The sequence below is a fragment of the Hyla sarda genome, chromosome 6 (genome assembly GCF_029499605.1).
Source record: "Hyla sarda isolate aHylSar1 chromosome 6, aHylSar1.hap1, whole genome shotgun sequence".
Classification (NCBI taxonomy): domain Eukaryota; kingdom Metazoa; phylum Chordata; class Amphibia; order Anura; family Hylidae; genus Hyla; species Hyla sarda.
The window spans coordinates 62,180,458-62,207,319 of record NC_079194.1 but is presented as its reverse complement, the minus strand read 5'-3'; the positions used below and the strand labels follow the sequence as shown (position 1 = coordinate 62,207,319).

The following is a 26,862-nucleotide window of genomic DNA, read 5'->3' as shown; positions in this document are numbered from 1 at the left end:
AGGATACCCATTTCATCAGGACCTGTGTCAAACGTCCGCGTTCAAGTGGTCATCATAGGGGCGTCACGCCTCCTCCCATAGACACGCCTCCTCCCATATACATGTAGAGAGGGGACGTGGTGTGATGTCACGATCACGGGAGGCCCAGGCTCCCGTGACAGTAATGCCACAACGCTGGCACAGAGATCGCGGGGGTCCCTTCTTTGGTTAGGGGATAACATGTGTAGGGGCGGAGTACCTTTAAGGACTCTTGTGCACTTTAGTTTTTTCCTCCTTCTCTTCTAAAAATCATAACACATTCATTTTTGCACCTACAGACCCATATAAGGGCTTGTTTTTTGCGTCACCAATTGTACTTTGTAATGACACCACTTATTTTATAACATAAACTGCAGCGAAAAAAAAATAAATTATTTGTGGGGTGAAATTTAAACAAAAACGCCATTTAGCAACTTTTTAGGGCTTCTGTTTCTACACAGTGCACTTTTCAGTAAAAATTACTTTATTTTTTTTAACTTATTTTTACTTTTTATTCTGTAGCTCCATACAGTTACAAGGATACCCAATTTATATAGGTTTTATTTAAAAAAAAAATGTTTGAACTTTTTTAACCCCTTAAGGACTCAGGGTTTTTCCATTTTGCACTTTCGTTTTTTTCCTCCTTACCTTTTAAAAATCATAACCCTTTCAATTTTCCACCTAAAAATCCATATTATGGCTTATTTTTTGCGTCGCCAATTCTACTTTGCAGTGACATTAGTCATTTTACCCATAAATGCACGGCGAAACGGAAAAAAAAATCATTGTGCGACAAAATCGAAAAAAAAACGCCATTTTGTAACTTTTGGGGGCTTCCGTTTCTACTCAGTGCATAATTCTGTAAAAATTACACCTTATCATTATTCTGTAGGTCCATACGGTTAAAATGATACCCTACTTATATAGGTTTGATTTTGTCGCACTTCTGGAAAAAATCATAACTACATGCAGGAAAATTTATACGTTTAAAAATGTCATCTTCTGACCCCTATAACTTTTTTATTTTTCCACGTACAGGGCGGTATGAGGACTCATTTTTTGCGCCGTGATCTGAAGTTTTTATCGGTATGATTTTTGTTTTGATCGGACTTTTTGATCACTTTTTATTCATTTTTTTAATGGTATAAAAAGTGACCAAAATACGCTTGCAAAATACACGTGCGGTTTAATTAATGATATATTTTTATAGTTCGGACATTTACGCACGCGGCGATACCACATATGTTTATTTTTTTTTTTTTTTACACTGTTTTATTTTTTTATGGGAAAATGGGGGTGATTCAAACTTTTATTAGGGAAGGGGTTAAAGGACCTTTATTAACACTTTTTTTTTTACTTTTTTTTTGCAGTGTTATAGGTCCCATAGGGACCTATAACACTGCACACACTGATCTCCTATGCTGATCACTGGCGTGTATTAACACGCCTGTGATCAGCATTATCGGCGCTTGACTGCTCCTGCCTGGATCTCAGGCACGGAGCAGTCATTCGTCGATCGGACACCGAGGAGGCAGGTAAGGGCCCTCCCTGTGTCCGATCAGCTGTTCGGGACGCCGTGATTTCACCGCGGCGGTCCCGAACAGCCCGACTGAGCAACCGGGATACTTTCAGTTTCACTTTAGAAGCGGCGGTCAGCTTTGACCGCCGCTTCTAAAGGGTTAATACCGCACATCGCCGCGATCGGCGATGTGTGGTATTAGCCACGGGTCCTGGCCGTTGATGAGCGCTGGGACCGAAGCGATATGATGCAGGATCGCGGCGCGATCCCGCTTCATATCGCGGGAGCCGGCGCAGGACGTAAATATACGTCCTGCGTCGTTAAGGGGTTAAATTACCTTTATTAACTTTTTTTTTTCACTTTTTTTTTTGCAATGTTATAGCTCCCATAGGGACCTATAACACTGCACACACTGATCTTTTACCCTGATCCCTGCTAAGCCATAGCTTTGCAAGGATCAGCGTTATAGGGGCTCGATTGCTTAAGCCTGTAGCTCAGGCTTGGAGCAATGAAACGCCGATCGGACAGGACGGAGCAAGGTAAAGGGACCTCCGCTCGCGTCCTAGCTGATCGGGACATCGCGATCCTATTAGCCCAGGGTCCCGGCTATCATAAGCTGCAGGGACCGACCCGATATGATGCAGGGTCACGGCGTGACCCCTTTTTAAGTACCGGGACCAGGCGCAGGGTGTATAGGTACATCCTGCGTCCTTAAGAGGTTAATAAATGGGAAATGGGGGGGGGGGGTGATTCAAACTTTTATTAGAGGAGGGACTTATTCGCAGTTATTAACTTTTTTTTTTTTTTACACTTTTTACCTTTTTTGGGCTATACCATGCAATTTTTGCCATAGCAAAGCATTGATCAGTGTTCTCGGCGCTCTGCTGCTCCAGCCTGCATGGCTAGCTAGGAGCAGCAGAGGACTGATCGGATAGCGATAAGACAGGTAAGGGCCCTTCCGTCGTACTCTCAGCTGATCGGGACATTGCCATATCATCACGATGGTCTCAATCAGCTATGCTGAGCTGTCGGGATGCTTTCAGTTTAATTTTAGACGCCGCAATCATCTTTGATCACGGCGTCTAAAGGGTTAATGCCTGAGTAATGATGCCTGGCATTAACCCTGGGTCCTGGCTGATAAGTATACAGATCCTTTGCTATGACACTTGGAATTTGGCTCTGGGGGCCTCCCACTTCTTTTCATCATCTTTGAGATGTTTCTGATTGGACATAATTTGGATAGACACATCCCTGTCTATATAAGGTCTCACAGCTGACAATGCATATCAGAGCAAAACCAAGCCATGAGGAGGAAAGAAATGCCTGTAGAGCCAATAGACAGGATTGTGTGGAGGCATAGATCTGGAGAAGGGTGCAAATAAAATTATGATGCAAAGCCTCCATAGATCTTTAATGGAAGAAGTTTAGAACAACCAGAACTCTTACTAGAGCTGGCTTTCCCAATCTGGCGCTTCATGGCAAAGTGGCTAGAAAGCCATAGTTTTTACTCTTTCAATATATTGAATAAGATTTGTAACATTCTGTTTTCACTTTGTCATTATGGGTATTAAGTGCAGCATGACGGGAACATTTTTTTTTTTTAGCACAAAGCCCAAACATAATTTTTTTTTTAAAAAGTGAAAGGGTCTAAAGACTTTCCGAATGCACTATAAAGGTGTCACATACTATCTCAACCAATTCCCCTAAGTGTGGACATGTGATTTGTTTTAAAATCTTTATTTGTAGAAGATATTACAAACAAGCTTTACAAATGAAACAATCCACCTACACAGAGGGAAGTCAGCATTAAAATAGAAAAAAGAAACAAAAGACAGAAACTCCACCATTGAGCCACAGAAACGTAAAAGACGGCGTTGCTAGGATCTAAAAAGATTTGAGCCCCAAGGCGTTGCTATAAAACTACTTGTAAAACACAGGTGTAGCTCCCCCTCACCAGTATTCTCTCCCTTGATTTTATTTGATCATAAAACCTGTACCCATAGATACATCAGCCTGGCTTCAAATAATCTATATACAGAGTATCTCTGCATAATACATTCCTGCACTATACAAGAGTCAAATAATCCCTCCACATCACATCTACTGCAAAGACCAATATAACCAATATCCCACCACACAATGACCATGTAGTGGTAGGTACCAATGTTATAAAATAACTCTGCACACCATATTGCTTGACTTCTCTGATCGGAGTCGTTCGTTTTTTCCTTTTCCTCTCCATTTCTGACCAAACGTTAAAAATGTCTTCACTAATAATGGCCCCAACTGTGCCCCCATTCACTTACAGTGGGGCACAAAAATATTTAGTCAGCCACCAATTAAGCAAGTTCTCCCACTTAAAAATATGAGAGAAGCCTGTAATTTTCATCATAGGTATACTTTAACTATGAGAGACATAATGAGAAAAAAAATGCATAAAATCACATTGTCTGATTTTTAAAGAATTTATTTGCAAATTATGGTGGAAAATAAGTGTTTGGTCAAGTGGAGAACAGAGGAGACTCTTAAAGAAGAAGTTACAGGTCTGTAAGAGCCAGAAATCTTGCTTGTTTGTAGGTGACCAAATACTTATTTTCCACCATAATTTGCAAATAAATTCTTCCTTTGGATAGGGGATAAGATGTATAAAGCCGGAATACCCCTTTAACCCCTTAAGGACCCAGCCATTTTACACCTTAGGACCTGGCCATTTTTTGAACATCTGACCACTGTCACTTTAAACATTAATAACTCTGGAATGCTTTTACTTATCAATCTGATTCCGAGATTGTTTTTTCGTGACATATTCTACTTTAACATAGTGGTAAAATTTTGTGGTAACTTGCATCCTTTCTTGGTGAAAAATCCCAAAATTTGATGAAAAATTTGAAATTTAGCATTTTTCTAACTTTGAAGCTCTCTGCTTGTAAGGAAAATGGATATTCCAAATATTTATTTTATTTTATTCACATATACAATATGTCTACTTTATGTTTGCATCATAAAATTGACGTGTTTTAACTTTTGGAAGACACCAGAGGGCTTCAAAGTTCAGCAGCAATTTTCCAATTTTTCACAAAATTTTCAAACTCACTATTTTTCAGGGACCAGTTCAGGTTTGAAGTGGATTTGAAGGGTCTTCATATTAGAAATACACCACAAATGACCCCATTATAAAAACCGCACCCCCCAAAGTATTCAAAATGACATTCAGTCAGCATTTTAACCCTTTAGGTGTTTCACAGGAATAGCAGCAAAGTGAAGGAGAAAATTCACAATCTTCATTTTTTACACTTGCATTTTCTTGTAGACCCAATTTTTGAATTTTTACAATGGGTAAAAGGAGAACATTTTTACTGGTATTTGTAGCCCAATTTCTCTCGAGTAAGGACATACCTCATATGTCCATGAAAAGTGTTCGGCGGGCGCAGTAGAGGGCTCAGAAGCGAAGGAGCGACAAGGGGATTTTGGAGAGTACGTTTTTCAGAAATGGTTTTTGGGGGGCATGTTGCATTTAGGAAACCCCTATGGTGCCAGAACAGCAAAAAAAAAACACATGCCATACCATTTTGGAAACTAGACACCATGAGGAACGTAACAAGGAATAAAGTGAGCCTTAATACCCCACAGGTGTTTCACAACTTTTGCATATGTAAAAAAAAAACAAAACATTTTTTCACTAAAATGTGTGTTTCCCCCCAAATTTCACATTTTTGCAAGGGTTAATAGCAGAAAATACCCCCCAAAATTTGTAACCCCATCTCTTCTGAGTATGGAGGTACCCCATAAGTTGGCATGAAGTGCATTACGGGCGAACTACAATGCTCAGAAGAGAAGGAGTCATATTTGGCTTTTTGAGAGCAAATTTTGCTCGGGGGGGCATGTCACATTTAGGAAGTCCCTATGGTGCCAGGACAGCAAAATAACCCCCACATGGCATACCATTTTGGAAACTAGACCCCTTGAGGAACTTAACAAGCGGTACAGTGAGCATTTACCCCCCACTGGTGTCTGTCAGATCTTTGGAACAGTGCGCTGTACAAAATTTTTTATTTGCACAGCCCATTGTTCCAAAGATCTGTCAGACACCTGTGGGGTGTAAATTCTCACTTCACCCCTCATTACATTCCGTGAGGGGTGTAGTTTCCGAAATGGGGTCACATGTGTTTTTTTTTCTTTTTTGCGTTTGTCAAAACCGCTGTAACAATCAGCCACCCCTGTGCAAATCACCTCAAATGTACATGGTGCACTCTCCCTTCTGAGCCTTGTTGTGCGCCCCCAGAGCACTTTGCGCCCACATATGTGGTATCTCCGTAGTCAGGAGAAATTGCATTACAAATTTTGGGGGGCTTTTTTCCCCTTTACCTCTTGTCAAAATGAAAAGTATAGGGCAACACCAGCATGTTAGTGTAAAAAACATTTTTTTTTTTACACCAACATGCTGGTGTAGACCTCAACTTCCCCTTTTCATAAAATTTGTTAGGCAATTTCTCCCGAGTACGGCGATACCCCATATGTGGCCCTAAACTGTTGCCTTGAAATACGACAGGGCTCCGAAGTGAGAGCGCCATGCGCATTTGAGGCCTGAATTAGGGATTTGCATAGGGGTGGAGATAGGGGTATTCTACGCCAGTGATTCCCAAACAGGGTGCCTCCAGCTGTTGCAAAACTCCCAGCATGCGTGGACAGTCAACGGCTGTCCGGCAATACTGGGAGTTGTTGTTTTGCAACAGCTGGAGGCTCCATTTTGGAAACAGTGGCGTACCAGACGTTTTTCATTTTTATTGGGGAGGGGGCTGTGTAGGGGTATGTGTATATGTAGTGTTTTTTACTTTTTATTTTATTTTGTGTTAGCGTAGTGTAGTGTTTTTGGGGTACAGTCACATGGGCGGGGGGGTTACAGCGAGTTTGAGCTGCCGCGCAAAATTTGCTGCATCGCAAACTTGCAGCCTGATACTCACTGTAAGCCCCTGCCCATGTGAATGTACCCTGTACATTCACAGGGGGGGGACCTCCAGCTGGTGCAAAACTACAACTCCCAGCATGCACAGTCTATCAGTGCATGCTGGCAGTTGTAGTTTTGCAACAGCTGGAGGCACATGGTTTGGGAAACACTGAGTTAGGAAACAGACAATGTTTCCCAACCAGTGTGCCTCCAGTTGTTGCAAAACCACAACTCCCAGCATGCCCAGGCAGCCGAAGGGCATATTGGGAGTAGTGGTTACGTAACAGCTGGAGGAGAACAGTTTGGGGACCACTGTGTAGTGGTGTCCAAGCTGCAGCCCTCCAGATGTTGCAAAACTACAACTCCCAGTATGCCAAAACTGTCCAGGCATGCTGGGAGTTGTAGTTCTGCAACATCTGAAGGGCCAGATGTTACAGAACTACAACTCCCAGCATGCCTGGACAGTAAGGGCATGCTGAGGATGTGTAGTTTTGCAACATCTGGAAGGGCACAGTGATCTCCAAACTGTGGACCTCCAGATGTTGCAAAACTGCAACTCCCAGCATGCCCAGATGCCAAGGGCTGTCTGGGCATGCTGGGAGTTGTAGTTTACAGGGTCCCATTACAGCAATGCATGTCGCTTTACGGCGACGTGCATTGCTGTAAAGGGCCCGACCGCGGCTGAAGATCAACTCACCTGTCGCCGCCGCCGCCGTCTTCCTCGCCGGGATCCGGGTCTTCAGGGACGAGGTAAGTACCGGGGCCGGTCCCCAGCACTCCTCCGTCCCCCGCCGCGTTCTCCGGTCTTCCTCCCGTCCTCTCCGGACTTACAGGGGCCGGGCAGGACGGGAGGAAGTAACCGCCCCCCCTCCTGCGATTGGTCGGTTAGTTAACCGACAGATCGCAGGATATAGGAGGAGGTGGCAGGTTTGCCACCTCGCTCCTATACTTTAGCATGGTCCTGGCTGTCTGTGACAGCCGGGATCATGCAAAATTACCGGGCGGTCGGGTCCCAGAGACCCGATCAGCCCGGTATCGCCGCAGATCGCAAGGGCGATTTCCCTTGCGATTTGCGGCGATCGCCGACATGGGGGGCCTACATGGCCCCCCTCGGCGTTTGCCCTGGATGCCTGCTGAAGCATTTCAGCAGGCATCCGCTTCCGATCTCTGCCCGGGGCGCGGCAGAGACCGGAGAAACACCAGGACTTACTAGTACGTCCTGGGTCCTTAAAGCCCAGGGTGCCAGGACGTTCTAGTACGTCCTGGGTCCTTAAGGGGTTAAAGTGTACCTGTCAGATCCCACCAAAAAAACAAAACTGTTATATGTTACACAGTACCGAATCCTGATCATGTACATGTAATTTTATGTATAAATCACCTATATTTCACTAAAAGATAGCATATTACAGCTGATCAATGTATTTTCAATTGTCTCAAAGGCAGGGGGTGTGTCCCTCTCTTGCCTGCACTGTGATGACTCCTCCCCCTGCTGACTCACTGCTCTTGGAGGAGCATGGCAGTCCTGCTCTGTAACCCTTTCCTCTCTGGTTTTATGCTGTACACACACACACACACACACACACAATGATTATTGGAGATTGCCTGTACCCTACCACCAAAGACAATATGGTTTCTTATGTCATTCATGTGTGTCATCATTTGCCAGTCCTGTAATGCTGGGACTTGTAGTTTTGGAATAGTTGGAGGTACAGTGTTTGGATAACTCTTTTTTTTTCAGCTTTGTTGCCTTTAGCTGTGTGCCTACAGCTTTTTCAAAACTACAACTCCCAGGATGCCCAGACATAATTTGACTGTCCAGGCATGCTTGGAGCTGTAGTTGTCACGATGCCGGCTGGCAGGTAGTGGATCCTCTGTGCCAGAGAGGGATTGGCGTGGACCGTGCTAGTGGATCGGTTCTAAGTCACTACTGGTTTTCACCAGAGCCCGCCGCAAAGCGGGATGGTCTTGCTGCGGCGGTAGTGACCAGGTCGTATCCACTAGCAACGGCTCAACCTCTCTGACTGCTGAAGATAGGCGCGGTACAAGGGAGTAGACAGAAGCAAGGTCGGACGTAGCAGAAGGTCGGGGCAGGCAGCAAGAATCGTAGTCAGGGGCAACGGCAGGAGGTCTGGAACACAGGCTAGGAACACACAAGGAAACGCTTTCACTGGCACAATGGCAACAAGATCCGGCGAGGGAGTGAAGGGGAAGTGAGGTATAAATAGGGAGTGCACAGGTCAACACACTAATTGGAACCACTGCGCCAATCAGCGGCGCAGTGGCCCTTTAAATCGCAGAGACCCGGCGCGCGCGCGCCCTAGGGAGCGGGGCCGCGCGCGCCGGGACAGGACAGACGGAGAGCGAGTCAGGTACGGGAGCCGGGATGCGCATCGCGAGCGGGCGCTACCCGCATCGCGAATCGCATCCCGGCTGGAGACGGTATCGCAGCGCACCGGGTCAGTGGAGCTGCCCGGAGCGCTGCGGTAGCGAGAGAGAAGCGAGCGCTCCGGGGAGGAGCGGGGACCCGGAGCGCTCGGCGTAACAGTACCCCCCCCCTTGGGTCTCCCCCTCTTCTTAGAGCCTGAGAACCTGAGGAGCAGACTTTTGTCTAGGATGTTGTCCTCAGGTTCCCAGGATCTCTCTTCAGGTCCACAGCCCTCCCAATCCACCAAAAAGAACTTTTTTCCTCTGACTGTCTTGGAGGCCAGTATCTCTTTCACTGAGAAGACGTCAGAAGAACCGGAGACAGGAGTGGGAGAAACTAATTTGGGAGAGAAACGGTTGATGATGAGTGGTTTAAGAAGAGAGACATGTAAGGCATTAGGAATACGGAGAGAAGGAGGAAGAAGAAGTTTGTAAGAGACAGGATTAATTTGGCACAAGACTTTGAAGGGACCAAGATAGCGTGGACCCAGTTTGTAACTGGGGACACGAAAGCGGACATATTTAGCGGAGAGCCATACCTTGTCTCCGGGAGCAAAAATGGGGGGAGCTCTTCTTTTCTTATCGGCAAACTTTTTCATGCGAGATGAAGCCTGTAAAAGAGAAACTTGGGTCTCTTTCCATATGGTGGAAAGATCACGAGTCACTTCATCTACCGCGGGCAAACCAGAGGGCAAGGGAGTAGGGAGGGGGGGAAGAGGGTGACGGCCGTACACCACGAAAAATGGGGATTTGGAGGAAGATTCAGAGACTCTAAAGTTATACGAGAATTCGGCCCATGGTAGAAGATCTGCCCAATCATCCTGGCGGGAGGAAACAAAATGTCGTAAATAATCACCAAAGACCTGGTTAATTCTTTCTACTTGTCCATTGGATTGAGGATGATATGCAGAAGAAAAGTTTAATTTAATCTTGAGTTGTTTACAGAGAGCCCTCCAGAATTTTGACACGAATTGGACGCCTCTATCCGAGACTATTTGTGTGGGCAACCCGTGAAGACGAAAAATGTGTACAAAAAATTGTTTAGCCAACTGAGGCGCTGAAGGAAGACCAGGAAGAGGGATGAAATGTGCCATCTTGGAGAATCGATCAACGACCACCCAAACAACAGTGTTGCCACGGGATGGGGGTAGGTCTGTAATAAAATCCATACCAATCAGAGACCAAGGCTGTTCGGGGACAGGCAGAGGATGAAGAAAACCAGCGGGCTTCTGGCGAGGAGTCTTATCCCGAGCACAGACAGTGCAGGCTCGCACAAAGTCCACGACATCCGTCTCCAGAGTCGGCCACCAATAGAAGCGAGAGATGAGTTGCACAGATTTCTTGATGCCTGTATGACCTGCGAGATGGGAGGAGTGACCCCATTTGAGGATTCCGAGGCGTTGGCGTGGAGAGACGAAGGTCTTTCCTGGAGGAGTTTGCCTGATGGAGGCTGGAGAAGTGGAGATCAGGCAGTCAGGAGGAATGATGTGTTGCGGAGAGAGTTCGACTTCCGAGGCATCCGAGGAACGAGAGAGAGCATCGGCCCTAATGTTCTTATCGGCAGGCCGAAAGTGAATTTCAAAATTAAATCGGGCAAAGAACAGAGACCACCTGGCCTGGCGAGGATTCAGCCGTTGGGCAGACTGGAGATAGGAGAGGTTCTTGTGATCGGTGTAAATAATAACAGGAAATCTTGATCCCTCCAGCAGATGCCTCCATTCCTCAAGTGCTAATTTAATGGCTAGAAGCTCTCGATCCCCGATGGAGTAGTTCCTCTCCGCCGGAGAGAAGGTCCTAGAAAAAAAACCACAAGTAACAGCATGCCCGGAAGAATTTTTTTGTAGAAGGACCGCTCCAGCTCCTACAGAGGAGGCATCAACCTCCAATAGGAAGGGTTTAGATGGGTCAGGTCTGGAGAGCACGGGAGCCGAAGAAAAGGCAGACTTGAGCCGTTTAAAGGCGTCTTCCGCTTGAGGAGGCCAAGACTTGGGATTGGCATTTTTTTTGGTTAAAGCCACGATAGGGGCCACAACGGTAGAAAAATGTGGAATAAATTGCCTGTAATAATTGGCGAACCCCAAAAAACGTTGGATAGCACGGAGTCCGGAGGGGCGTGGCCAATCTAAGACGGCAGAGAGTTTGTCTGGATCCATTTGTAGTCCCTGGCCAGAGACCAAGTATCCTAGGAAAGGAAGAGATTGGCATTCAAACAGACATTTCTCTATCTTGGCATAAAGTTGATTGTCACGAAGTCTCTGAAGAACCATACGGACATGCTGGCGGTGTTCTTCTAGATTGGCAGAAAAAATCAGGATATCGTCCAGATATACAACAACACAGGAGTATAAGAGATCACGAAAAATTTCATTAACAAAGTCTTGGAAGACGGCAGGGGCGTTGCACAGGCCAAAGGGCATGACCAGATACTCAAAGTGTCCATCTCTAGTGTTAAATGCCGTTTTCCATTCATCCCCCTCTCTGATGCGGATGAGATTATAAGCACCTCTTAAGTCCAGTTTGGTAAAGATGTGGGCACCTTGGAGGCGATCAAAGAGTTCAGAGATGAGGGGTAGAGGGTAGCGGTTCTTTATCGTGATTTTATTAAGACCGCGGTAGTCAATGCAAGGGCGTAGAGAGCCATCTTTTTTGGACACAAAGAAAAATCCGGCTCCGGCAGGAGAGGAGGATTTACGGATAAAGCCTTTTTTTAAATTTTCCTGGATGTACTCCGACATAGCAAGAGTCTCTGGGGCGGACAGAGGATAGATTCTGCCCCGGGGTGGAGTAGTGCCCGGGAGGAGGTCAATAGGACAATCATAAGGCCTGTGAGGAGGTAGAGTCTCAGCTTGTTTTTTGCAAAAAACATCCGCAAAGTCCATATAGGCCTTAGGGAGACCGGTTACAGGGGGAACCACAGAGTCACGGCAAGGGGTACTGGGAACCGATTTTAGGCAGTCCTTGAAACAAGAGGGCCCCCAACTCTTGATCTCCCCAGTGGACCAATCCAGGGTTGGGGAATGGAGTTGAAGCCAGGGTAGTCCAAGGAGGATTTCGGAAGTGCAATTGGGGAGGACCAAAAATTCAATCTTCTCGTGATGAGGTCCGATGCACATTAGAAGGGGCTCCGTGCGGAAACGTATGGTACAATCCAATCTTTCATTGTTTACACAATTGATGTAGAGGGGTCTGGCGAGACTGGTCACTGGGATGTTGAACCTGTTGACGAGAGAGGCCAAAATAAAATTTCCTGCAGATCCGGAATCCAAGAAGGCCATAGTAGAGAAGGAGAAGGCAGAGGCAGATATCCGCACAGGCACAGTAAGACGTGGAGAAGCAGAGTAGACATCAAGGACTGTCTCACCTTTGTGCGGAGTCAGCGTACGTCTTTCCAGGCGGGGAGGACGGATAGGACAATCCTTCAGGAAGTGTTCGGTACTGGCACAGTACAGACAGAGATTCTCCATGCGGCGTCGTGTCCTCTCTTGAGGTGTCAGGCGAGACCGGTCGACCTGCATAGCCTCCACGGCGGGAGGCACAGAAACGGATTGCAGGGGACCAGAGGAGAGAGGAGCCGGGGAGAAAAAACGTCTTGTGCGAACAAAGTCCATATCCTGGCGGAGCTCCTGACGCCTTTCGGAAAAACGCATGTCAATGCGAGTGGCAAGATGGATGAGTTCATGTAGGTTAGCAGGGATTTCTCGTGCGGCCAGAACATCTTTAATGTTGCTGGATAGGCCTTTTTTAAAGGTCGCGCAGAGGGCCTCATTATTCCAGGATAATTCTGAAGCAAGAGTACGGAATTGTACGGCGTACTCGCCAACGGAAGAATTACCCTGGACCAGGTTCAACAGGGCAGTCTCAGCAGAAGAGGCTCGGGCAGGTTCCTCAAAGACACTTCGAATTTCTAAGAAGAAGGAGTGTATAGAGGCAGTGACGGGGTCATTGCGGTCCCAGAGCGGTGTGGCCCATGACAGAGCTTTTCCAGACAGAAGGCTGACTACGAAAGCCACCTTAGACCTTTCAGTAGGGAACTGGTCCGACATCATCTCCAAGTGCAGGGAACATTGGGAAAGAAAGCCACGGCAGAATTTAGAGTCCCCATCAAATTTATCCGGCAAGGATAGTCGTAGACCAGAAGCGGCCACTCGCTGCGGAGGAGGTGCAGGAGCTGGCGGAGGAGATGATTGCTAAAGCTGTGGTAGTAGCTGCTGTAGCATCACGGTCAGTTGAGACAGCTGTTGGCCTTGTTGCGCTATCTGTTGTGACTGCTGGGCGACCACCGTGGTGAGGTCGGCGACAACTGGCAGAGGAACTTCAGCGGGATCCATGGCCGGATCTACTGTCACGATGCCGGCTGGCAGGTAGTGGATCCTCTGTGCCAGAGAGGGATTGGCGTGGACCGTGCTAGTGGATCGGTTCTAAGTCACTACTGGTTTTCACCAGAGCCCGCCGCAAAGCGGGATGGTCTTGCTGCGGCGGTAGTGACCAGGTCGTATCCACTAGCAACGGCTCAACCTCTCTGACTGCTGAAGATAGGCGCGGTACAAGGGAGTAGACAGAAGCAAGGTCGGACGTAGCAGAAGGTCGGGGCAGGCAGCAAGAATCGTAGTCAGGGGCAACGGCAGGAGGTCTGGAACACAGGCTAGGAACACACAAGGAAACGCTTTCACTGGCACAATGGCAACAAGATCCGGCGAGGGAGTGAAGGGGAAGTGAGGTATAAATAGGGAGTGCACAGGTGAACACACTAATTGGAACCACTGCGCCAATCAGCGGCGTAGTGGCCCTTTAAATCGCAGAGACCCGGCGCGCGCGCGCCCTAGGGAGCGGGGCCGCGCGCGCCGGGACAGGACAGACGGAGAGCGAGTCAGGTACGGGAGCCGGGATGCGCATCGCGAGCGGGCGCTACCCGCATCGCGAATCGCATCCCGGCTGGAGACGGTATCGCAGCGCACCGGGTCAGTGGAGCCGCCCGGAGCGCTGCGGTAGCGAGAGAGAAGCGAGCGCTCCGGGGAGGAGCGGGGACCCGGAGCGCTCGGCGTAACAGTAGTTATGCAACAGCTGGAGGCACATGTTTGGTAAAACTCTGTGTTACAGCAGTTTGTTCCTCCTGCAGCCTTGTCCATTAGCCATCTTGTGTCCATGACTCTTGGGCACACTCATGCAGCTGTGGGACTCATCAGTGTCCCAGGAAGTATGGGGATCCCTAGTGGTGGGATTTTCAATGGCAGCTTTCTCTTCTTTTTAATTCCCTGTGAATGTCCGCTATTGGGAGATTCTACTGTACTTCTTTAAAAAAAATGTCACACTATTAAGTGTCACTATTAAGAGATCTTTCCGCTATTAAAAATCTTTCTAAATGACCGAATATTGTACTGTACTCACTATATAGTGTAATTACCTATAAAACATAATAAAAAGCGATATTACAGTAGAATATCCCAGTGCCGTTTAACCCCTTAAGGACCAAGGACGTACCGGTACGTCCTTGGTCCTGCTCTTCTGATATAACGCGGGGTTACACAGTAACCCCGCGTCATATCATGGCGGGCCCGGCGTCATAGTGAAGCCGGGACCCGCCTCTAATAGCGCGCAGCGCCGATCGCGGCGCCGCGCGCTATTAACCCTTTAGCCGCGCGCTCAAAGCTGAGCCGCGCGGCTAAAAGTGAAAGTGAAAGTTCCCGGCTAGCTCAGTTGGGCTGTTCGGGATAGCCGCGGCTAATCGCGGCATCCCGAACAGCTGACAGGACAGCGGGAGGGCCCCTTCCTGCCTCCTCGCTGTCCGATCGCCGAATGACTGCTCAGTGCCTGAGATCCAGGCATGAGCAGTCATCCGGCAGAATCGTTGATCACTGGTTTCTTATGAGAAACCAGTGATCAATGATGAAGATCAGTGTGTGCAGTGTTATAGGTCCCTATGGGACCTATAACACTGCAAAAAAAAAGTGAAAAAAAAAAGTGAATAAAGATCATTTAACTCCTCCCCTATTAAAAGTTTGAATCACCCCCCTTTTCCAATAATAAAAAAAACACAGTGTAAATAAAAATAAAAATAAACATATGTGGTATCACCGCGTGCGGAAATGTCCGAATTATAAAAATATATCATTAATTAAACCGCTCGGTCAATGGCGTGCGCGCAAAAAAATTCCAAAGTCCAAAATAGTGCATTTTTGGTCACTTTTTATATCATTTAAAAATGAATAAAAAGTGATCAATAAGTCCTATCAATACAAAAATGGTACCGTTAAAAACTTCAGATCACGGCGCAAAAAATGAGCGCTCATACCGCCCCATACACGGAAAAATAAAAAAAGTTATAGGGGTCAGAAGATGACAATTTTAAACGTATTAATTTTCCTGCATGTAGTTATGATTTTTTCCAGAAGTCCGACAAAATCAAACCTATATAAGTAGGGTATCATTTTAATCGTATGGACCTACATAATACATATCAGGTGTCATTTTTACCGAAAAATGTACTACGTAGAAACGGAAGCCCTCAAAAGTTACAAAACAGCGTTTTTTTTTCAATTTTGTCGCACAATGATTTTTTTTCCCGCTTCACCATAGATTTTTGGGCAAAATGACTGACGTCATTACAAAGTAGAATTGGTGGCGCAAAAAATAAGCCATCATATGGATTTTTAGGTGTAAATTTGAAAGAGTTATGATTTTTTAAAGGCAAGGAGCAAAAAACGAAAATGCAAAAACGGAAAAACCTCCGGTCCTTAAGGGGTTAATCACCCCTTATCACCCCCCCTATATAATTTCCTCCTTCCTTATTAACCCTGTGCCATCTCATTCCCATGTGCCTTGTGCCCACCCTTACTTCCTGTGCCATTTCATTCCTCCCTTATTACCCTCTGTCGCACAGGGGAAATAAAGTGGTACGGGGGGGGGGGGGGGGGGGATCAGGGAAGAAGGGGGTGAATGATTTGGCCGGCAAACCTACAGAAGCAGGAGACCACTGTTTAAACAATGGTCTTCTGCTTCTGTGTTGGGGCTTCTGCAGGTGGGTGCAGCGGGGGCCTGTGCCCCTTACTGATGTAATAGCTGTACCCCCTGACAGCGGCCCTGTGTATAAGGTAGGGGCCAGCACATAAGCCTGGTTGTCCCCTATTGGAAGTGTTTTGTCTCCTTTTGTCCCCTATTGGGAGTGTTTTGTCCCCCAATGGGAGTGTTTTGTCCCCTAATCTGAGTGTTTTGTCTCCTTTTGTCCCCTACTGGGAGTGTTTTGTCCCCTAATGGGAGTGTTTTGTCTCCTTTTGTCCCCTACTGGGAGTGTTTTGTCCCCTATTGGGAGTGTTTTGCCCCCTATTAGGTGTGTCCGCATCCACTATTGCGAGTGTCCCCTATTAGGAATGTTTGTCCCCTAATGGGAGTGTTTTGTCTGCTATTGTCCCCTATTAGGTGTGTCAGCGTCTGCTATTGGGAATGTCCCCTATTTGGAGGGTGCCAGATCTGGTGCCAGAAAGTTAAACAGATTTGTAAATCACTTCTATTTAAAAAAATCTTTATCCTTGTAGTACTTTTTAGGGGCTGTATACTAAAGAGAAATCCAAAAAAGAAATGCATTTCCTCTGATGTCATGACCACAGTGCTCTCTGCTTACCTCTGCTGTCCATTTTGCTTTGCTTTGTTAAAAAAAAAAATGTTTTATTTGTGTTTAAAAAAAGCGGCCACTAGGTGTCTCTGTACTTGTCCAGAGCACATTTCCCCCCCATCTTTTGCACAGACTTTGGACTCCTGCTGGCCTGGCACAAGTCCAAAATCAGGAAATGCTGAGGGGGTCGGGTTGGGGGGGTGGTGCAGCCTTAGCCAATCATAGCTCATGGAGCTGATGGTTGTTGCCAAACTTATAAAATTACCTTTTCATTTCTCAACCAAGTGTTAAGGAGGCGAGCTGAGCTGCTCAAATCCCACACCTTGCATGCCTCCTCGGCCAGTTTTAAAGGAGTATTCTGGATAAATATTTTTTTTCTATGTTTCTGAGCATGATGCAATGAGTACACACAAGTGATACTTACCTACTCACTCATTCAATTAATGAGGCCAGTGATTGGCTGAGGAGGTAAGTCCTGCTCCTGGTCGAGGAAACAGGGAGAAGAGACAAGCAGCGGGGGCCAGAAAGTCTGTGGAAGAAAGACCCATTAATGGCTTTCTTAGTTGTATCATACAAAGTATTGCCATCTGTAGAAATACATGGGGAGCACGAATGTCTCTGGAAAGAGATTTCAAACTAAATATTACTGAGAACAGGTAGCACGGTGGTACTCAAGGGGATGATAGGTATTGTGGTGCAGGCAATCTGGGAGTAGTAGTCCTTAGGGGATGCTTGTACTTTAACCCACAGGTTTGTGGCACATTTCCCTTTGAGTAGGGCATTCACTCTTCCAAGCATGAGAAAGGCTGCAAGTGGGCAGCCGAAATGTCCCTATGATTTTTGGATGAATAAACTACACTAAGTTTTCACATACATCGGAGTGCTGCGGACTTTTTGGTGTGGATATCTATCTATCTATATATATAGAAAGGACCACAGCACACAAGATTCAATCCAAGTAAAGTGCGTTTATTGCATCCTCACCATAACAAATTGCTACGTTTCTGCGGCCGCATTTATCAAGCATCAAGCATGCTTCATAAAGGCGGTGGGAGACCGCAGAAACGTCGCACTTTGTTATGCTGAGGATGCAATAAACGCACTTAACGTGGATTGAATCTTGTGTGTTGCGGTCCTTTCTACATGGACTGAAGTCTTGGTATCCACGACCAGGAGCTATATGATGGCGTTCACCTTAAGACTTACATTCTTTGGATTGGTTGTGCGGTTCTTTGGACTGTATTATCTATCTATCCATCTCCACTGGGTTTTTCTATGTATCTTTCTAGATATACACTATGGATAATGAGACTTTTCCTACTCACCAAGGGCTCCTGTTTAGTTTAGAGAACCTGTGTCCTGTGTCTCTGGAAATCCCAATAGAGGGACACTTTGTTATCAGCTTATTGAAAAGGGACTTGTTTGTCAGTGTTTTTATTTTTATTTTTTGCTGAATAAAACAGCATAGATTATTCTATCTAGAGAGGCATCTTGCAGAGGACATATACTACACAATGGGCCTGATTTACTAAGAGTGGAGTGTAGTTTTCTTAGTGGAATTTTTTTTCCCAACAAATATCTTTCTACGGTATTTACTACTTTCCCTACATTTTGCACTTTTACCTACGTTTTGCATTTTTGGGGGATTTTCCTCAGCTCAAATCCACCACATTTTCTGTGGAAACCTTAGTAAATATGTTGGGATTTTTCTAAAGTGTCAGGTACACGCCCCTTTTTGATGACCACGCCCCCTTTACCCAACAGCCACAACACTTTTTTGGCATTTTCTCAGTAGAATAGAGAATTTGTCAGGTTTCTTTCAATTCTGGCGCAGACAGAATTTCTTGCTCAATGCACCAGAATCTGGAACACAACCTGACATAACAAGTCAGGTTTAGAATAGTAAATCAGGGCCAATATGTTGGGTTTTTTTGGGAGCAAAGCTAAATTCTCCCAACATATATTTCCGACATACATTGTTCTATAGTACCACTTACAAGAACATCCAACGGTGTAAATAAAACCATGCATCAACCCATCTACAGCTTACATAGTCTGTATTCTTCTTTAAAATAAGTATAAACATTATGGGCCTCCACCTGTTCATGTTGTGGTGGTGGGTGGCCACGAGTATAAGTGCTCGGCCTTTGCCGACGACCTTCTGGTCTACCTGACTAATCCAATGGTGTCCTTACCCAACCTGATGCGCAGGCTCACTGAGTTTGGAGCTTGGTTGAATTTTAAAATCAATTTCTCCAAATCCGAGGCTCTGGGTGTTTCGTTGCCAGGGCATGTGGAAGCTTCCCTTCGTTTAGCATTTCCCTTCACCTGGCCTTCTGGGGGGATAATATATCTGGGGACCCGGATCTCATCTGACCTTTCCCAATTGTTCTCCCTCAACTTTACCCCCTTGCTAGCGCGTTTTCACGCAGATTTATCGGCCTGGAATAGGCGGGAGTTCTCTTGGTTAGGTCGGATGAGCATCCTTAAAATGACCCTTATGCCCCGCTTGCTGTACCTCTTGCAGATATTACCCATACATATTCAGGCCTCCTTTTTGCGCTCGGTGCGTAAATGCTTTGGTTTATTCGTCTGGTCCTCAACTCGTCCTCGACTGAATCGTATCCTTCTTTCCAGACCTAAGTTGTCCGGAGGGACTGGTTTACCTGATTGCCGCCTGTACTTTTTAGCATGTGTGCATGCCCGTGTCTTGGACTGGACGCATAACCTGGACTCCAAATTGTGGGTACGACTGGCCCAGGATCTCTCCACGAGAACGTTGGCTACCTTGCCATGGACCTGGTCCCCCTCCCGTCAAGAAATGTTCCCGTCTTCGTTTTCTACTCGTCACACTCTAGCTTCCCTGCATGCGGTGGGCGGTGAGGAATGCCTGATTGATAGGCTGGGCCCACTGGTTCCTGTGTCTAGTAACCCATCTTTCCCGCCTGGTGATCTCTGGGGGGGGGGCGACTTCTTTGGGGCCACCCTGACGAACCCTCTTAGGCTCTGGCACATTGTGACAGAGGGGAGGATGAAGACTTTAGAGGAGCTGCTTGCCAAGAGACCATCCTCCAGACGAGCACTGTTTGCTTATATCCAATTGCGTCATTTTTTTCCCTCAATCTTGTCCCAGGTTAGAGCACACCGCCCGCTGGAACCTTTTGAACACCTTTGTCTTGCCTGCTCCTATCCTGGGCATGCCATTTCTCTGATCTATGGACTATTATTGTCCCCTAGGTCACGCTCCCTTCCAGCGTATTGTCGGGCCTGGGAAACTGAATTGGGCGAGATGGGCGGTTTTGCGAGATGGGCGGTTTTTCTAGTCATTTGACAGGAGAGGAGGAGTAGGAGCAGCCAGAGGAGCTAGAAGGTTATGAGGAAGGCGAGACAGAGGACCCAGACACGCCGTGGCAGTATGCAGTGAAGATGGATGCAGGGAGTCCCTCCGAGTCACTTGCACAAATGGCATGATGCATGCTCACTTGCTTGTTTAGTGACCGCCAAATTGTCACCATTTGACAGCGGGATGACTTCTGGCTCTCCACAAACACAGCCATTTCACAGGGTTTTTAGTTTGAAATAGGGAGAGTTTCCTGTGTGGGGCTGCCCTTTTTAAGGCAAGTAACACTTGCCAAGAAGGGAATTAATAATGCGAAAGTAGGGCCTTACAGGGGAAGTTTTTGCCCCCATCGGTTACAATGAACCACACGTTGTTCCCTTCCACCTTTTAGAGGTCTGTGCATCACATCAATACTTGGTGGTGTAGGTGGCATATGGTGTTTTTTGCACACCTTTCCTTTTGTTTGATTTAAAAAAAAATTTGGGTACATATATTATATCCTAAGAATATTATTAAAAGTTAAGTTTTACGTAATGCATATCCTCAATAGTGTTGCTCGCGAATATTCGCAATTCGAATTTTATTTGCGAATATCGCATATTCGCGAATATTCGCGAATATAGCGCTATATATTCGTCATTACGAATATTCGTTTTTTTTATTTTTATTTTTTTCACAGTACACATCACAGTGATCATCCCTCTCTGCTTCCAGCTTATGTGGTGTAAGAAGGCTCTAATACTACTGTGTGAGACCGGTGTGCGAATTTTCGCATATACGAAATTTGCATATGCTAATTTTCGCATATGCGAATTTTCGCTTATACTAATTTTTGCATATGCGAATTTTCGCATATGTTAATTTTCGCACACGCGAAAATAAAACGAGAATATTACGATTATGCGAATATTCACGAATATGGCGAATATTCGTCCATATATTCGCGAATATTCGCGAATTCGAATATGGCCTATGCCGCTCAACACTAATCCTCAATACTTACTTGTGCACACTAACACTTTTACAAAAGAGACCATTTTCTTCTGCCTACCTACTTCAGCTACTATTCTGATCCTGCCAACCGCCTAATGCCCCACATCTGATGCCAAGTTCTAATTTCTTTCATCCACCTTCGTCTCCGGGTACTGGTAGTGCCACCCACTGCCCCACTATGTCCCCGGGTCACTTTCAGGACTCCTGATGCTGCTGATGCCACCTCCAGGCTGTCTCATTCTGCCACCATATGTTCTCCTCATGCTGATGCGAGCTCCAAGCTGTCTCATACTGCCACCTCATGCTGATGCCAGCTCCAGGCTGTCTCATACTGCCACCATATGTTCTCCTCATGCTGCTGCCACCTCCAGGCTGTCTCATTCTGCAACTATATGATCTCCTTAAGTTTCCGCCATCTCCATGCTGTGTCATTCAGCCACTATATGGTCTCATCATGCTTCCACCACCTCCAGACTGTGTCATTCAGCCAATATATGTTCTCCTCTTGCTTCAGCCACCTCCATGCTGTGTCATTCAGCCACTATATGGTCTCCTCATACTTCCGCCACCTCCAGGCTGTGTCATTCAGCCAATATATGGTCTCCTCATGCCGCCACCTCAACGCTGTGTCATTCATCCACTATATGGTCTCCTCATGCTGCCGCCACATCCTTGCTGTGTCATTCAGCCACTATATGGTCTCCTCATACTGATGCCACCTCCAGGCTCTGTCATTGTGCCACTCTGCAACAGTGATTCTAATAGCAATGCCTCTAATCTGCATGTCATACTGAATAACAGTATTATTTCACTAACCCAGCACACACCCTATGCGTGTTACAGCAAGGCAAAGTGTTTTACACCCCTATTGAGGTTCTCTGTAGGCCAGAAATAGCCCTTTTTAATTTGCCACAAATAAATTTGGACCAAACTGAAGTTTTTGGGAAATTTAGGCGAATCGGCAGAATCAAATTTTTCAAAAAATTTGCTCATCTCTAATAATCGCCAGCAGTTGGACTACAGTATCTCTTTTGTGGGATCAGACCAGTCTGGCTAGCCTTCAACCCTCACACACATCAGTTAGCCTTGGTCAACCATGACCATGTTGCCAGGTCACCTTGGACCACTTTTGGTAGGAAGTAATCACTGCATACCAGGTAAACCCCATGAGTCCTGTGTGTGTGTGTGGAAAGTATAATAAATATATAGTAGATGTACAGTATATATGTTACACCCAGTGCAGAATCTAAGTAGGCTATTCATGATGTAAAGGTAAGGGCTCGCTCACACTGCCAGCCTGCCCCGTTAATAGCAGCTCCATTGGTCAGTCCATTGGAAAGACAGGAGTTATGCGAAGAAAAAATAGTGCATGCCCTATTTTTTTCTCTGTTCAACTTCTGTAAAATGATGGACCCCATGGGATACATCAGGAACCGGCGTTGTCAGGTGTGTTCCGACCCCTTCAGGGAACCATTCGATACAAAAAAAAAAAAAATCCGAACAGATCCTAAACAGGTTGGAGCACAATGGCTGATGGGAATTTGTAGGTAGAATGTACTGTATATTCCAGGCAAAACAAAAAATTGCAAGGTGTTCTCTAGTACACTAACTGCCTGTTGTTATACTACGCTAGTGTTTTCCAACCAGTGTGCCTCCAGCTGTTGCAAAGCTACAACTTCCAGCGTGCCCGGACAGCCAAGGGCCTCGGCCATCCAAAGAACCCCCCTGATCACCACAGTGAAGGGGCCACAGTGTTCATACAATCACTTATAGGACACTATGGGGAATATTTATCAAAACCCGTGCAAAGGAAAAGTTCTAAAACAAGAGAGGAAAGCGATCCATAGCGTAACACCGGAGGAAGGCTGAGAGTAATCACAAGTCAAATACCACTTACCCTGGGTGGTTGTGTACCATCATACACAACAATGATATGCACGTGAGTGATAAAGTATGAGTCCTGTCTGCAGCTTCCAGCCTTCAAATCATACAGCAAGGCGATCGGCTTAACAAGGAGCCGCAGCTTTCTCAAGTGCAGCGAAACACATTGCATTCTGAGCATCCTTAAAATTCTGAGCATCCTTAAAATGACCCTTATGCCCCGCTTGCTGTACCTCTTGCAGATATTACCCATACATATTCAGGCCTCCTTTTTGCGCTCGGTGCGTAAATGCTTTGGTTTATTCGTCTGGTCCTCGACTGAATCGTATCCTTCTTTCCAGACTTAAGTTGTCCGGAGGGACTGGTTTACCTGATTGCCGCCTGTACTTTTTAGCATGTGTGCATGCCCGTGTCTTGGACTGGACGCATAACCTGGACTCCAAATTGTGGGTACGACTGGCCCAGGATCTCTCCACGAGAACGTTGGCTACCTTGCCATGGACATGGTCCCCCTCCCGTCAAGAAATGTTCCCGTCTTCGTTTTCTACTCGTCACACTCTAGCTTCCCTGCATGCGGTGGGCGGTGAGGAATGCCTGATTGATAGGCTGGGCCCACTGGTTCCTGTGTCTAGTAACCCATCTTTCCCGCCTGGTGATCTCTGGGGGGGGCGACTTCTTTGGGGCCACCCTGACGAACCCTCTTAGGCTCTGGCACATTGTGACAGAGGGGAGTATGAAGACTTTAGAGGAGCTGCTTGCCAAGAGACCATCCTCCAGACGAGCACTGTGAAATAAATTTGTGAAATATTTCATTCTGTGAAATAAATTTAGCATTTACCTTTCTGGTTGTGTCCTGTGGTCCGGTCAGCGCTGGAACTATCCTGCCATTTGTTTCTTGTGAAGCCGATCTCCTTACCAAAGGAAAAGTTGACCAGTTGGCCCTAATAAATTCTACTCTTAATATAAGTGTGGAAATAGAAAAAGAACAATATATAGGGGGGTAGTACAATACAATCTTAAAATTGTGGTAGGTCTCTTTTACCTACGCGTTTCGCCCTCCTTAATGGAGGGGGGACTCATCAGGGATAAGAGAACCACAAAAAACAAATGATATAAATGGGTGTACCTAATAAGACATACACAATAAAGTAATCAATAGTATGATAAAGGGTGACAAAAGTAAGCAGGCGTCTCAGAGAGGAAGTCTGTGTCAGTCTTAGTCAGAGATCTGTCTTAAAGATATGGTGAAATTTACATAATAGATAATGCAGATATAATGAAGATATACATCCAATAAGTAATACAGAGGCATTAATGATACACATCCACTACAGAAATTGATGGCTTCAGAGGTTATTACACAGATAGTAGCCTGTATTGTGCATATATAAGGTAACAGCCGCACCAAAATTGGATATTGCGCAACAGGCTGCCAGATATATTATTCAAATAACCACATACATGACCACAGATTCCTGGATAGTAGGCCAGAATGCAGTTAAATAAGTGGCACATCCAGTGGAAACAGATGTATGTTAGTCTAAGGCTCTGGGATATTTATGGTAGGAAAAACTACACCTGATGATGGTGGTAGAATTGTGCCCTTTGGCGGTGTGGTATCCCGCACTGATAATATTGCCGTGTAGAGGATCTGGATGTGCCACGAGGACGCCGCATGAAGTTGAAGTGCTGCAGCCACTTAAATGTCCTGGAAATCGAACCCTGAGAGCCCTTGGAAGCACGGGAGAACATACAAACTCCATGGTTGGACCATGTTACCGTACAATATACAATGTACAATTCTATTTCTACTTATAGGCTTGTGTTAACATACTTGTGTCATTATTAATGATAATAAATTAACACATTAAGACATTTAGTATAATTTCAGAGCGGCGTGCGCATGAGTGAACACAAGTTGTGGCAAATACTGTGCGGCCTCCTTCAACTGTCTTTCGAGACTAAAATGCTGAAAAACAGGTTTACTAATTAAAAACTCCCTCCCCCTTTCCAGCCTTCTATACAAGAGGTTGGGTCTTGGAGACAGTACTAGTCACCTCGCCCTGCGTGACGCTGTAAATGTTTCCTCCCGGACATAGATAAAGCTTTGTTGCTAATCTGTACCTGGGCACCTGGACAATACATGGCTCTCCTATCAGGCCCATGAAAATCTCCATGTTGGTTTTGAAGCTGTGAATTATATATATATACACACACCTTACGTTAGAATGTCCGGGGAACAGGATTGGAACAAGAAGACGGTCAAGATTTTGACAAAAAAGGAAGGAAATACGAAATGTGCAGACTGCGGAGAGCCAGGTGAGAACAAATGGGTGGTGTGAACAGGGTATAAGAAAGAAAAAAGTAAGCGAGGGAATCATGGGAGAGAGAAAAAGAAGAAGAAGTTACAAGGTAAGTCTGGGAGTGAAGTTTTTACATTTTTGTGTTGCACTTTAGCACGTCTTGCAGCTTTGTCAGCTTAGAACAGTGTTTCCCAACCAGTGCGCCTCCAGATGTTGCAAAACTACAACTCCCAGTATGCCCGGACACCTGTAGCAAAACTACATGCCCGGACAGCTGTTGTAGAACTACAACTCCCAGCATGCCCGGACAGCCTCCAGCTGCTGCAAAACTACAACTCTCAGCATGACGGGACACCTGTAGAAAAACTACATGCCCAGACAGCTGTTGTAGAACTACAAATCCCAGCATGCCCGGACAGCCTGCAGCTGATGCAAAACTACAACTCCCAGCATACCCGGACAGCCTCCAGCTGATGCAAAACTACAACTCCCAGCATACCCGGACAGCCTCCAGCTGATGCAAAACTACAACTCCCAGCATGCCCGGACAGCCTCCAGCTGATGCAAAACTACAACTCCCAGCATGCTCGGACAGCCTCCAGCTGATGCAAAACTACAACTCCCAGCATGCCCGGACAGCCTCCAGCTGATGCAAAACTACAACTCCAAGCATGCCCGGACAGCCTCCAGCTGATGCAAAACTACAACTCCAAGCATGCCCGGACAGCCTCCAGCTGATGCAAAACTACAACTCCCAGCATGCTGGGAGTTATGGTTTTGCAACAGCTGGAGGAACACTGGTTTGGAAAACACTGGCTTAGAAAATAAAGACGAGAACAACAGGCTGAAGAATATGTGTAATCTCTGTGACCTATTTCGCCTAATTTTGCATCCATAAAAAAATAAAATTACTGCTACTCACAATAAGGGTATGTTCACACTACGGAATTCCCCACGGAATTCCGCAGTGTGAACTTGACATTAGTGTGAATGGGTCTCCGCGAGACCCATTCACGCTGCGTAATTTCAGCGGCGGACAATTCCGCCGCTGAAATTGTTCCGCGCAAGGAAAGAACATGTTCATTCTTTGCGTGGAAGTCCGTGAGCACTGCATAGCTGTCAATGGTGACGGCGCAGTACCGCACGGTCCTTCCGCCGCTGCCGGCTGCCAGTCTGAATCTCCGCCTGCTGAATTCAGCGAGCGGAGATTCCGTTCACACTCTGTAGTGTGAACATACCCTAATGATTTCACTATTTCAGTTAATATTAATATTATTATTACTATTGTTATTATTATTATTATTATTAATAATAATAATAATTAATAATAATATTTCTCCTTTTGCATAAAAAATTTATAAAATAATAATACTATTCATAATAATTATTAGAGATGAGCGAACTTACAGTAAATTCGATTCATCACGAACTTCTCGGCTCGGCAGTTGATGACTTTTCCTGCATAAATTAGTTCAGCTTTCAGGTGCTCCGGTGGGCTGGAGACTCTTTCCTGGGACTGTATCCACCTTTTCCAGCCCACCGGAGCACCTGAAAGCTGAACTCATTTATGCAGGAAAAGTCATCAACTGCCGAGCCGAGAAGTTCGTGACGAATCGAATTTACTGTAAGTTCGCTCATCTCTATTATTATTAATAATAATAATTATAATAATAGTAACTCACAGGTGTCCAGGTCTTATTATGGGAATTGTACCCAAAGGGATAGGAGTTGTAAACTTGTCCAACCCTGCTTAACCCTTTGTAAAGGTACAAGTCAGTGTCTAGTCATTTTCCTATTAAAGATGATTATTGCTAATACAAAGCCACTGTAATA

The 26,862-nt window shown here is 46.0% G+C and overlaps 1 protein-coding gene across 3 annotated transcripts in view; it reads left to right on the top strand.

Moving 5' to 3' along the window:
- Positions 1-26,862, top strand: part of LOC130275684 (arf-GAP with dual PH domain-containing protein 1-like) — a 114,372-nt gene that overhangs the window by 41,323 nt on the left and 46,187 nt on the right. The window contains exon 1 of one of the 3 annotated variants that reach the window (XM_056523918.1): positions 24,799-25,045. The exons of the other annotated variants lie outside the window; for them this stretch is intronic. Coding sequence (XP_056379893.1) covers positions 24,955-25,045 — 91 coding nt within the window. The 5' untranslated portion in view covers positions 24,799-24,954. Of the gene's footprint in view, positions 1-24,798; positions 25,046-26,862 lie in introns of those variants that run through there. 3 annotated transcript variants of the gene reach the window in all.